Source organism: Ostrinia nubilalis, chromosome 26 (genome assembly GCF_963855985.1).
Source record: "Ostrinia nubilalis chromosome 26, ilOstNubi1.1, whole genome shotgun sequence".
In the NCBI taxonomy this organism is placed as follows: Eukaryota; Metazoa; Arthropoda; class Insecta; order Lepidoptera; family Crambidae; genus Ostrinia; species Ostrinia nubilalis.
Window position 1 is genome coordinate 3,081,659 of NC_087113.1, and position 13,807 is coordinate 3,095,465.

The 13,807-nt window shown below is 40.5% G+C and overlaps 1 protein-coding gene across 1 annotated transcript in view; it reads left to right on the plus strand.

The window, feature by feature from the left end:
- The first annotated feature begins 409 nt into the window (after window positions 1–409).
- LOC135084423 (neutral alpha-glucosidase AB) overlaps window positions 410–13,807 on the plus strand; it is a 34,731-nt gene continuing 21,333 nt past the window's right edge. The window contains exons 1-8 of the mRNA XM_063979209.1: window positions 410–590; window positions 703–937; window positions 2,004–2,131; window positions 2,952–3,162; window positions 6,254–6,365; window positions 8,334–8,478; window positions 11,635–11,772; window positions 13,063–13,171. Coding sequence (XP_063835279.1) covers window positions 704–937; window positions 2,004–2,131; window positions 2,952–3,162; window positions 6,254–6,365; window positions 8,334–8,478; window positions 11,635–11,772; window positions 13,063–13,171 — 1,077 coding nt within the window. The 5' untranslated portion in view covers window positions 410–590; window position 703. The remainder of the gene's footprint in view (window positions 591–702; window positions 938–2,003; window positions 2,132–2,951; window positions 3,163–6,253; window positions 6,366–8,333; window positions 8,479–11,634; window positions 11,773–13,062; window positions 13,172–13,807) is intronic.

Consider the following 13,807-nt stretch of genomic DNA (forward strand, 5'->3'; position numbering starts at 1 on the left):
AGTAAAAGCTTTGCTTAGTTTGGGACTAGAAGCATAGTGTAAAAAATATGCCAATTGATATTTTCTTTCTTCTTTCTTTTTTCAGCCAAATGACGTCCACTGCTGGACAAAGGCCTCCCCCAAGGTTTTCCACAATGAACGGTCCTGCGCTGTCCGCATCCAGGCTCTTCCCGCGACCTTTACCAGATCGTCGGTCCACCTAGTAGGAGGCCTGCCCACGCTACGTCTTCCAGCCCGTGGTCGCCACTCGAGAACTTTCCTGCCCCAACGTAGAGACAATTGATATTTATTTAACTAAAATACTCGCCACTCAATCGACTAAATTCTAAATTACTCGACTAATGCGTACAAGGCTGAAACAGCTCTGCACTAGCGCCATTTTGACAGTTGCCGGTTTTATTTTCGTAATGGCAACCCTGGTCCGCTGGCTGTCAAACAAGATTTCTCCACGTAACGCGAGCGTGCAATTTTTATCAAAATCTAAAAAATCGGCGTTATTTTATCAACGTGTTGCCGGCAATGATCATACAGTAATTGAATTGGGAGTTTCGCTACTCTTTTTACATCGGAGAACTCCGTAATACTGCCAGGTAATTGAATTAAATATCGAATTACAAGTGGCTGTGACCGCCACCGGCCTTTGTCTAGGATAGACTTGAATATTTTTTGCTATAATTAATTGCAGTGTTGTTTCTCTTACAGGATGAAGACCTTAGGTCCTCTGCTGATTGGCTTTTTGGCCATCAGCGGTAGCTTTGGTGTCGATAGAAACAATTTCAAAACTTGTGAACAGTCAGGATTTTGTAAACGCCTCAGGGCTTTCAAGCCTGAAAAATCTCACTACGTTGTTGATTTCGATAATATTATGATCCATGACAACCTTCTGTTCGCGGACGTGAATTCTATCGACCTGGAATCGGAGTCAAAGACAGTTTTGGTAAGTAATTTTTGATAATGATTTATTAACTTTCTATAGATTAGTAAATCATGAAGTCTGGTGGCATTCAGGCGCTGGACGGCTGCCAATAATGCATGATGTAACGGCAACAAGTGTATTTACCTGCATGGAGTCATAATTTTATGCTTGATATGATAGGCTGCTATGTTTGCCAACTTCTGATGAATCCTAATTTTGTCTTTATCCTATTTAATCAATACCCTTACCTTATGTATTATTTTGAAACCATACAGGTACCTTGGCAGTATATTAAGTGCTATGTAAACAATCTTTCTCCTTTATTTAGCAAAATGAAAACAATATTTTCCTTGTGCAAACACATTTAGGTTATTTTCCTATATAACAATAATAATATTCACTGATAAACTCTTCCAAGGATTACCATAACGACTGGTCCTAAGCTGCCCGTATCCAGGTACTTCCTGCAACCTTGTCCAGCAGTGGACATTGGCTGAAACAAACGACTAATATTTAACTTAAGATTCTGAAGTCTGCTTTATTTTGAACAAACCTGTAGGTACCTATAAAAGCTATTCTAAAATGTTAACTTCTATTTAAATATCCAACCATTGTTATCCAAAAACAACAAAACCGTAAATTAGCGAATTCTCCAAAGAACAACAATAACGTTTAGCGCACATTTGTTCTCTCACTCGTGCTACAAGCATATTTAGCTTAGCACGAGTGGCTAACGGGACTATTAGTAATTTAGTTATTTAATTTTTAGCGTTAAGAGTCGCATAAGAGTAACTATGTAAAAGAGCTGTTTCATCTTAACTGACAGTTAAATATTTGCAACAATATTTCTGTTAGATGTAGGGTAGGTATACTCAACATTGATGAAACAAACGCTGGCCGTAACAGCGTATTACACTTGAAAATTTCGACGGGTTCAGCCAGTGTCTAAGTAGCTCAGTTGGAAGAGCAGTCGCCCGGCAAGCGGAAGGTCGTGGGTTCAATTCCCGCCTTAGGCAGTTCGATTTTTTCAAGTTATTTATAATTTTCATATTAGTAATTTGTTATTACACAAAAAAATTGTTCACAGTTCCGGTATGTGCTCAAGTTATCGGCTCTGGTGGACAGCACGTTCCGAGTGGAGATGGAAGAGGTCAATCCGTTGTACCCTCGTTTCTCTACCATGCTTGCGTTGAAGGACACTCCGTTGGCTGATAAGTAAGACGCTTTTATTTTATTACACAACTAAAGCCTGGTCCGTGAGCACGTAGAATCCCGTCCAATGACCCCAAGCTGCCCATCCTTGTCGCTCGCGCGTAATTATGTTGCTGTCGCGCTCGTACACTCACTGCGGCCGCCCGTCCCACAGTCGCGACAGCAATATAATTACGCGCGAGCGATAAGGATGGGTAGCTTGGGGTCATTGGACGGGATTCTACGTGCTCACGGACCAGGCTTTAGACTTTTTGCATGTTATTCTAAAAATCTTAACATCATAGAAAAGTATAATTAAACGAGATTTCTCAAACTCAACCAGCCGGCTAATGAAGAATTAAAACCCATCACATGTCACTGCTTGTTGATTGGTACCAATGATTTTATTCAGACAGCAAGCGTCACAACAAATCAACAGATCTCATCATTTGTATAGCCTGTCTATTTAATTAGAACCCAACACTGTACTTCTAGGAATCTACCAATTATTGAAATGTATAATTATTTAATAAAATAGATTTCACGGAGTGGGCCTGGTGATAATTTCACCACCAGATTTTCTTAAAATCTACAATAGGAACCAGCTCTCACAATGCTGATCTATAGTTAAACAGATATATTATCCGAAATGTTTTTCCTAAATTACTGATCTGTTCTTTGCTTCATCTGCGGTCAGTGTCACAACTATGTGTAGATGAATTGTAGTGTCCTTTACATATTAAGTGTCTTCTACACTGAAAACCCTACTTATTTATGTATTTCTACACTCTCCAGTGCAGATCTCATCTTTAAAGAGAAAGTTTAAACTTATCTCCTCTCCCAGGTTAGACCAAGTCTCAAAGAAGGACGGGCAGCTCATCGTGGCCAACTCCAAAGGCCACAAGGTGGTGATAACAGCCAGCCCTCTGAAGATCGAGTTTCTGGACAAGGAGGGAGAGGTTGCTGTGGTTCTGAACGAGAACTCACAGCTGTTGGTCGAACCGTTGATTGAGAAAAAACAGAAGAATGAAGAGAACGGCGAAGTTGTTCAAGTGGTAAGTTACTGTTTTTATATTTCTGATTGGAATTAAAGCCTGTATTCACAAACGATGCTTGCTTAAGTGAAGCAGCAAATCGAACGCACAGTGTTGAATAGAGCTCTGGGATTGGTTCGTGTGTCACCCTGTGCGTCCACGCGCACTGTGAGACCTCATAGTAGTATTTGTGAATACGAGCGTAAGTCTAGGCGCACACGACAGGCTGCGGCAAGCATGTGATTTGATATTTCTATAATAAAATCAGCTTCCCGCAATGCCCGAACAAAACTGGAAGTAAATACACGAAAATATTTACATATTTGGAGGTCTTAGGATGTGTCCTACTTGGAAATCAAACCCAGAACCTCTCAGATTCTAATCATGAGACCAAGTGTTGGTGTCGGTCTGTATTAACAATAATGTGATCAATAATAGTCGTAGGTATTCAATGACTAATTCAATAGATAAATAGACAAAAGATCACAAAACGTGTCAACATTGTTTTGTACATGGGATCGATGACTCCCGCCATTGATCTCCGTTATCTGTACGTGACTGATAACGTTTTCGCGTGTGTCGCGCGCTAACCTTCACCCGCGGCTCCGCTCGTGTCATTTTCGATGACAATGATCATCTGTATCTTCAGTAAAAGATACCAGTGACTTTAGACTACGTCACAATCGTTATAGATTCGATTTGTTTACGTAAAGTAAGGAAAGATGAACTTTATTTACACAACTGTAGGTGCTAAACTCAGTTTGACGACTCAAACACTCCCGTGTAGCTCTCATACCTCAGGCACTGACTAAGTAAGACCTATAACTGGCCCGGTAATTTTCATGTGTCCCTTACTTTTTTTTAAATATGCCTATGTTCATCAGATATAATGGATTAGACCGCAAGACCTATTGTTCTCTTGATCCGTATTTTAACGGTTTGGATCGGACCTAAACGGGACTATTCCCACCTCTCGTTCCCACCACTGCAACTCCTGTGTAACCAGGATCTACAGCTTGACCGCCATAAAAACCCAACCAATGAAGGTCAAGTGGATCGGACGTAGTGCGAAACCGTTCCTACTCCTACCCTAGCCCGTCATTGACAAAATAACAAACTAACAAACTACAGTTATGCCGAAATCCATGTCCCGTCAATCCAATTTTCTTATCGCTTAGTGTAATTTAGCACGTAAAGAGATATCAATGTACGAGTACTTAAGTATGTCATTCTATGTGATTTACAAATCAATCAGTGTCTGATAATTTATTGGTTTAGATTATTATTTGTTGGATATAGATTTTCAATGAACTTGAGATACGTTCTTCCAGATCCAGATGGAATAAAAATAAATAACTGATTTTAACCTTAATTTTTCGTGATTCTACGTCAGGGTTCTTCAAACTTTGAAGCCTTGGGGCCATAATATTTTTTTCGGTATGTTACAAGGGCCATCACAATTTTATTTTTCTGCCCACAAAGGTGGGCAAACATAGGCTTAGACTTAAGCTTTCGCGGGCCAGATTGATGGCAGTGGCGGGCCGGATATGGCCCGCGCGCGGGCCGTTGTTTGGTTCGGCCGAAGTTCCGCGCGACGTCACAAAGTGCACTGCACTTTTACGCACTCACTGACGTCACGGGCCTTTTCTTTAGAACTTTGGTACGCTTTATCTCTTTACATTTTCATTAGTTTTAAAAAGTGAAAAATACTTGTCGAGTAGTTTTTGATAAGCTTACTGCCGGACTAATTAAAAGTCTTGCTTTTTACCCAGGAAACATCCCTATTACTGATTGAATTTACAATGAACTTGTTTATATTATTTGTGACACGCGTTATCTAATGAGTGCAGTGTTATGACTTGTACAATTTATTGTCTACGTGAGGTCATATCCAGAGCAACGTGTAATTTACACGCATATTAGTCCTAATTACATAATAATTAACACCTTATCTGTGTAGGTCGCGAGTGTTACATTCTGTAGTTATTAATAAGTAATAAATTATACATTACTATGACTAGCCAATCCTTAAAATGTAAAAGTAAATAGGCTGATAATACGTCATGCATTTTGTGTGCACATGGTCACAACTTACTATTGTCTTTTTAATACTAAATGCAAAAACAATGAAACATAATAAAATTTCACCAGTAAAAACATTTCTAAAAGTTACTTCAATTACTCTAACGAACCGGTAACTGCAAATTAGCGTTGTAACTTGTAGCTGGTAGCCGATAGTCATACACATATAAAAACCATTTTGACTATGTCGGTTTTTAAACGAAAAACCTTTCAAAATCGGTCTACAGTAATACCCCGCTTTACGCGACCCCGTATTGCGCGGTTTCTAACGCAAATTTCAAATTTCGCGTTCAAATGCCTCGAATTATGCGAAAGAATGTTATAAACATAATGTAGTTATTAACTTCTCTTTGGTCGCGGAATCCTCGCTACCTCTGAACATTCTGATTGAAGAATTGGGCATTCCCCGTTCTACGACTTTGTTCCATGGGGATTCCCTCGTTCGTTTTGTTTGGTCCGTCGTGTTTAGCTCGGTTAGAAGTCCTGTTTTAGCATTTATTGATTCGTATTTTATTGTAGGTATTCTATAAAAAATATTTTTTGACTATGTTTAATCATATACCTCGTTATACGCGAATTTCAGTTTTTTTTCCGGAACATATCCCTCGCGTAAAGCGGGGTATTACTGTATTTGTTTGGGAATTACGATGCCACAAGCAGGCATATCAAACTTATTTATTTATTTAAAATTTTGCACATAGAAATTTGACAGTTTCTAAGCATTTCTAACATAATTTATGCGGGTGATATAAGTCCACTTGATCAGTGAAAAAAGTCGCATCTGTTCACCTGGGTGAATGAATTCCTAGGTGAACAAAGGCGACAAGCGACCACTTTTGTGCACTCAATTCACCTGGAAAATAAAGTTGGGTGAAATGGTTCCGAGGTGAAATGAGGACACAAAAAAATCTAATTTGTTCACCCAGGTGATAGGTGGTGAATAAACCGACCTAACTATCGGCCGGCCGACTAAAAGTCGGTGGTCTGTGAGGAAACTAAATGACCTGATGATGATTTGTTTTGTTAGCAGGAAGAAGAAGGGATGTGGGGCGAGAACTTCAAGTCGCACCACGACAGCAAGCCGCGTGGTAATGAAGCCATCTCGCTCGACTTCTCGTTCCCTGACGCTGACCAGGTCTATGGTAAGTGTATTCGTAGTTTTGGCCATAGAGTATAGAGCGGGAACTTGTATAAGAATATAGAACATTTCAGTGTATTCAAACATGATATCTTAGCCTAGCCGCAGACCACCGATTTTTCGTCGGCCGATTGTTTAGTCGAGCTAGCGGCGCAGTGTTAAATGTCCAAGGATTATTTATTTATTATTATGTTTGTACGCTTTGGAGCTCACGGGTCAAAAGTGGCCCGGTCCTTTATAAGGCTTGCGTGGGGATACAGATCCAACACGTAGAGGGCGTTTTAAGTGCAAAATAATCGACAAAAGTGAAATTGGTGCACATGCTGGATCTAGTCTCTGACTATATCATGAGCCAGAGACCATCCCCAGCCTGTGCACAGGAGCTATTTATTATTACTTACATGCAGTCGTGCGTTTTGCCTAAGAATCTCAATCGCGCGATGTAAAAAAAACGCGTCATCTGGACACGGCCTTAACCCCTTTTATCTTCTTTATTCTAATAAGGGCTACTAAAGGGTGTTTTTTTTAGAGGTATACAACTTTAAATTGGCTACACTGTTTCTAGTGATAGCTAATTTGATAGTTGGTGGTACATTTGTGGACAGTAGGTTTTGCCATTTTATAATTAAATAGAATTACTTTAAAACAACGTTTGCAAATTGTGCAAAAATGTGTTTTAAAAAGCATGGTTCAGTTTTCCATACAAACGTCCTATATTACGGTCGACGTAATTTTCGTAACTTTTCATTCCTCAGATGAATGATATTAAGCTATAGTTTCAACAAGATGGTGTTACCATCCAACCAGCACGCGACACATTCAATTTATTTAGGGAAACATTCGATGAGCGCATAATTTCACTCGATGGATCTTTGAATTTGCCTCCACAATCGGGTGATCTCACACATATGGATTATTTTCTCTGGGAATATCTGAAGTCCACTACTGAGCAGATAAACTACGGAATTCAATGCCAACATTCGTCGCGTTATTGCCGATGTATGGCCCCAGTTGCTCGAAAAAGTAATTGAAAATTGGACATCTCGATTACGCTATATTTGAGCCAACCGTGGCGCCCTTTGGCCCGAAATCATTTTGAAGCATAAATGGCATAAGAACATCTGTTAAACAAAACCAATACCATGTGAATCAAACATATTTTTATATATTTTATTTCTTTTTAAAGTTCTATACCTCTAAAAAAACACCCTATACAGTGTGAGTCACGTTAAAGTGTACATATGAAAATAGATCATAGCAAATGTTGTGATAGGGATAGAGACATGCGATTTTAGGTTTTACGAAGGTAATACGATAGAGAATAATAAAAAGTAATAAAAACCACCTGTTATATGGGCATTTTTTTTGAGAAATTTATCAAATAACCAAAAAGACACGAATTTTTAAGCAGATTTTTTTCAAAAAGTATCAATTTTTATTATTTGTTGGCCTTTTTTGTGTATTTTATGTATTTTTTAGTATCGCTCGTTATTTAGCAATATTACTGTTTTTATTTTATCAGGATATACCGCTTAGTTTAAAAGTTATTACGTTTTCTTTACAATAAGTAATTGGAAGAAAAAAAATTCTATAAAAAATTAAAAAAATATCTCAAAAAAAAATTTACCTCTTTTTTGTCGATAAAAATAGGTCTAGTTTCATCTATTTTCATATGTACACTTTAACGTGACTCACACTGTATAAAGTTGATGATTAAATAAAAGATAAAAATGTTTGGAATGTTTAACTACCTAGCTCGCATCAATACTTATGACTATAAGTTGTATATTTTAAGCACTGTAAACCCTTGAAAAGGAGGCTGACAATAGTGACTGAGTTTCTTGCGCTGCTTCTTTTCTAGCCCATTTATTGTCCCGAAGCAGTGGTAGGGTTAATACTGGGACGTGTAAAAGTGCTTTTTAAAAGAGTTTTTATGAGTTTTTTTTAAGGAACTTGACGTTCTTTTCCCCAGGTATCCCCGAGCACACCGACGGCCTGGCCCTATCCACCACCACGGGTGGCGAGCCCTACCGACTCTACAACCTCGACGTGTTCGAATACGAACTGAATAGCCGCATGGCCATCTACGGCGCCGTGCCGGTGCTCTACGCTCACGGGTGAGTGGGGGCCACGGGGGGCACGCAGGGTGAAGGGGGTCACATGGGGCACATAGGATGAATGGGTTCACGTGGGGTGATCGAGGACCACGGGGGGCATATTGGTTGAACGGGGGCAATCGGGGGGCACGCGGGACAAAAAGGGGCCAGGAAGGACCACCGGCGGGGAGCTCTACCGCCTCTACAAACTCGACGTGTTCGAGTACGAGCTGAACAGCCGCATGGCCATCTACGGCGCCGTGCCGGTGCTCTATGCACACGGGTGAGTGGGGCCCTGAATGTATGGGCATTTCTCCACTAAATGGAAAATCGCTGTCCCAAGCTAAATTTATGTAGTAAACCTTAAAATTTCTCAGGTTTTTGTATCAATACCGACATAGAATTAGGTATTCTTAGCATGACATCGCATATTTAGTAATTTAATCATAGAATATTCGAATAAATAACCTCAAACGTTTCAAATCACAGTCCCCTGGTACGTCCCTTTTCCAGAATTACACATATTGTTACAAATGTTTATTATATTGCTGTTGATATTTGAATAAAAAATATCCAAATACATTAACAATAACAATTAGCATCTTAATACATCACAAACAATGTTTACAATATAATTTTAATCAAAATATCCTTCTGAGAATGCTGTCCTCAAATTATTAAAACATTCCCCTGTTAAAATTTTAAAACCGGTTTAAAGTCATATTTAGTTTTGGCGCAAAGCACTTAGATCGCGAAACGGAACGCAATAGGTGTTAAGGTTGTTCAGTTGTGTAGCTAGTGGCCAGCCGCTATTTTGTTTAATGCTACTACTGCGTCATCTGGTGAACCACGCGTCTCGGCCGTCAGTGAAAACATTCCCCTGGTGAGCCTTTTTTTTACTATTTTAAGAGTTTTAATAACGACAATTTGTTTAAATTAATTAATCTTCTAGTATGTAGCCACATAAGTTGCGTTTATTTTAATGTTTTTAAATGATATTGTTTTATGAAGTATTCACGTAAAAATAACATTCCCCTGGCGAACATTCCCCTGTCATTTCATAGCACAGGGTACTGTTCATACCACAGGGGACTGTTCATACTACTGTTTTCCTAGGTTTTGACCACTAAAATAACGTCTTTTTAGTAGGTATTATCTCAAAATTTCACTGAAAAAGAAGCTACGCGAAACATGAGAAGAATTTCTAGAACAAAAACGTATAGCTGTGCAATTATGATATCATCGACTTGAAACATTACCCTACAAGAAATATTGAAAAAAAGAAGAAAAAAGTAAAACTTTAATTAAAATCAGTTAAAGATATGAGTTGTCGTGAGCATAAGGCTGTAAAAAAGGTTTGGAGGGAGCACTGTGCTAAGTTTCGTGCAAAAAAGAAAGTCATGAAGACATAACAAATAATTTGTGTTTCTTTACGAGATCGAATCAGAAATGAGGAGATCCGTAAACGAACTAAAGTCGGTGACATAGCCCGACGGATTAGCAAGCTGAAGTGGCAATAGGAAGGCACATAGTACGCAGAACTGTTGGCCCATCGGCAGCAAGGTTCTGTAGTGGAGGCCGCGTGGACGTCCCACGCTGCGTTTTACGGTACACAAGGTGGACCGACGACATTATAAAGGTAGTAGAAAGGCGCTGGACGCAGGCCGCTACGAATCGATCAACATGGAAGTCTTTGAGGGAGGCCTATGTTCAGCAGTGGACGTCCTATGGCTGAAATGATGATGATGATAATGAACAAATAATTTCGGAAGAGAAAATACCTATATCTGATTCAGAAGATTTCGCAGAAGAACATCAGGCGCCTTTAAGATCATCTGACCCAACACGAAATAACAAGAATAGCGTTTCAATATTACATTCACCAGAAACGGGGTCAAAAAACAAAAATTAGCAGTAATAATGTTTTTTGTTTATTACTTTTTGTATTTTTTTGGTTCTGTTTTAAAAGGCAGGATACTACATTTTTGATTATTATAAAGATTGACTTTAGTGTTATACAATTTAAGTCTTAAAACTTAATTGTTCGTTAAGTTTAATGCTACTGTTATTAGGCTTAAGAAAAGTCATTATAAATTAGTAATATTTGTTTTAATAATAATATTTTTTGTTTCAAAACCTTACATATTTTTATAATGGCAAAGAAAAATAAAGAGTTTGTTTACTTAAAGAAAAATACTAATTGTTTTTGTCCATAAAACATTCCCCTGGGTGGTTGCAACAGTCCCCTGTCGCAGTTTTGCGAAAAATCGCCAATAACTCAAAAACTAAGGGGAAAATGTGTGGGCTTTTTTAAATATGTATTTAAATTACTATTGCCCTGAATTTCATTAGCAAAATTTTTCAACAATTAATAAAATTACTTCAGGACAGTCTTGTATGGACGATTTTCCAAATAGCAGAGAAACACCCGTATACTAAAGCCCGGTCCGTGAGCACGTAGAATTTTGTCCAATGACCCCAAGCTACCCATCCTTATCGCTCGCGCGTAATTATATTGCTGTCGCGCCTGTGCGACGCGCGCCCGCAGTGAGTGTGCGAGCGCGACAGCAACATAATTACGCGCGAGCGATAAAGATGGGTAGCTTGGGGCCATTGGACAAAATTCTACGTGCTCACAGACCAGACTATAGACGTGTTCGAATACGAGCTGAATAGCCGATTGGCCATCTACGGCTCCGTGCCAGTGCTCTATGCTCACGGGTGAGTGGGCACGCGGGGGCCACGGGGGGCCAGGACCTCCGGCGGGCCCCCCGAATTGTATAACTTGCTCTAGAAGTCTAAACCAACCAGAAGAGTCAGCTAGACCTTCCGGGTCACTGGCCACGACTCGCTTTAAAAGTCTAGGAGACATTTGTGATTGACATCACAATAAAATACAGACACACACAAAAGTTGTGTTCAGCAAGACAGCCAAAATAAAATACCTTCGGCCATTTCAAAGGCTGACATTTTTTTGTTACAAGCAATTAACGCCCTTTAGGGCAATAATCTTCTGATCCTCTGATTAATTTATAGAAAAGAAATAATTTCTGAATAGTATCCACAATTCCACACCCGTGGTGAAAACACTTTTATCTTTAACGCTAATATATTTGGTACATGGACTAAATACCATAAAGGTTTTTAGATCTGACAAACCCACGTGTTTCCTTACAGAACGAAGCGAACAGTCGGTGTTTTCTGGCACAACTCTGCCGAGACGTGGGTGGACATCGTGAACTACGCCGACGAGACCGTCGTGTCTTCGCTCGTCAACCTCGTCACTGGTGGTCACAAGCGCCGCGTCTCCTCTAGGTGAGTGTGCCACTTTGGTTAGACCTCCTCCCATCTTTCCTAGGTCTCTACGTCAACCTCTTAACAAATAAACGCCGCGTCTCTGAATGAGCGTGCCACTGCAGTAGGACCTCCTCTCACTTATGATGTTACTAGGTGTGACATGTCATGACAAACCACCTGTCTTAGCCAACAAGCACCCCGTCCCTTCTACGTGAGTGTGCCACTGTTCCCAAACTTCCTCTTGACTTTCCTAGCCCTACGTGAGTATGTCATTGTAGCAAAACCCCTTCCTCTCACTCTTGGCGCTAGGTGAGGTGTGTTAATGTAACAAACCTCCCCTTTCCCCTAGCATCACTAGGAATATTGTTTCCCCTTCCCCTGAGACAGAGATATGTCTATATTTTAGATAAATCACTTTCCTTCCTTCCCTAGCCCAATAGGTGCCTTTTGTGCCTTCCTTCACTTGACACTAGGTAAATGGTGTCAATGTAGCAAACTTCTCTGCCGAGACGTGGGTGGACATCGTGAACTACGCCGACGAGACCGTCGTGTCTTCGCTCGTCAACGTCGTCACTGGTGGTCACAAGCGCCGCGTCTCCTCTAGGTGAGAGTGCCACTTTGGTTAGACCTCCTCTAGTGAGAGAAGGTGTTAAATGACCTACCATACTCATCTCCTTGTAGAAAAATTTCATAAAAAGGAGAAATATGTCAAGCTCCTCGTCTCCTCTTAGTGAGTTTGCCACTGTAGCTAGACTTCCTCCTAATCTTCCTGACACACTAACAACAGTGTCATTGTAGCAAAACCTCCTCACTGTAGCAAGTCATTTTTTTGCTTCCTTGAGTAATTTTAGTAAAGCTAAACTGTGCTTAACTCATCCAGTCGTGTCACTATTTTATTATTATTCTGTCTAATGGCTTCAATGGTGCGAATTTGAAGCACACTAGTTTTGCCAATGTCGAGTGTTTAGAGAGACACGGTGGTTTTAGCGAAATCCCTTTCCTTTTGTGCCTTCTGTCACTGGCACTAGGTGAAATGTGTCATTGTACTCGTACCAAACTAGATGAGGCGTCATAATGTAGCAATAACCCCTTCAGACACTATTTGAATCATGTTGCTGTATCAATACTCTCCCATCTCTTCCCTGACACTAATTAAGACGTGTTGAAGTCGGGTCACTGTCGCAAAACCGACTAACCTTGGGCACTAATTTAAACGTATCACTGTAACCATCATTTTAAAAGTGATTTCACTACACTGCACATTCGTGACTCCACAGTTAGAATACTAAAATGCTCCCTTGTTCCCAGGTTCATGTCGGAATCGGGTCTGATCGACACCTTTATCATGATGGGAGACAAGCCGGCTGACGTCTTCCGCCAGTACACCAGACTTACAGGCGCCGCTCCTCTACCGCCGGTGAGTTTTCAATATCATTTTAGCCATATGATGTCCACTGCTGAACATTAGGTCTTTCCCAGTAAAGATACTACCTAACCCCTAAAGTCAATGAATTTTCTATGCATTTAAGAAGTGATATGCTTATGCGTGTGTCAGGTCGCTCTATAAAATTTTGTCAATTGTCGTCCACTGCTCAACATAGGCCTCCCCCAATGCTTTCCTTGTTGCCCGGTTGGTAGCGGCCTGCGTCCAGCGCCTTCCTGCTTCCTTTATGATGTCGTCGGTCCACCTTGTGGGTGGACGTCCCACGCTGCGTTTTCCTGTACGCGGCCTCCACTCCAGAACCTTGCTGCCCCATCGGCCGTCAGTTCTGCGTACTACGTGCCCTGCCCATTGCCACTTGCTTATCCGTCGGGCTATGTCAGCGACTTTAGTTCGTTTACGGATCTCATTTCTGATTCGATCTCGTAAAGAAACACCGAGCATAGCCCTCTCCATAGCACGCTGTGCAACTTTGAGCTTCTGTATAAGTTCCAACTCCGTAAACGTGTTACTAAAACCCGTACGTGATGGTGGCGCCCTCCTGTCAGCGTCATGACGGATAATGTTGGGCATAATCCATTTACTTTTTTTTTCTTTCTTTTAATATTGTAT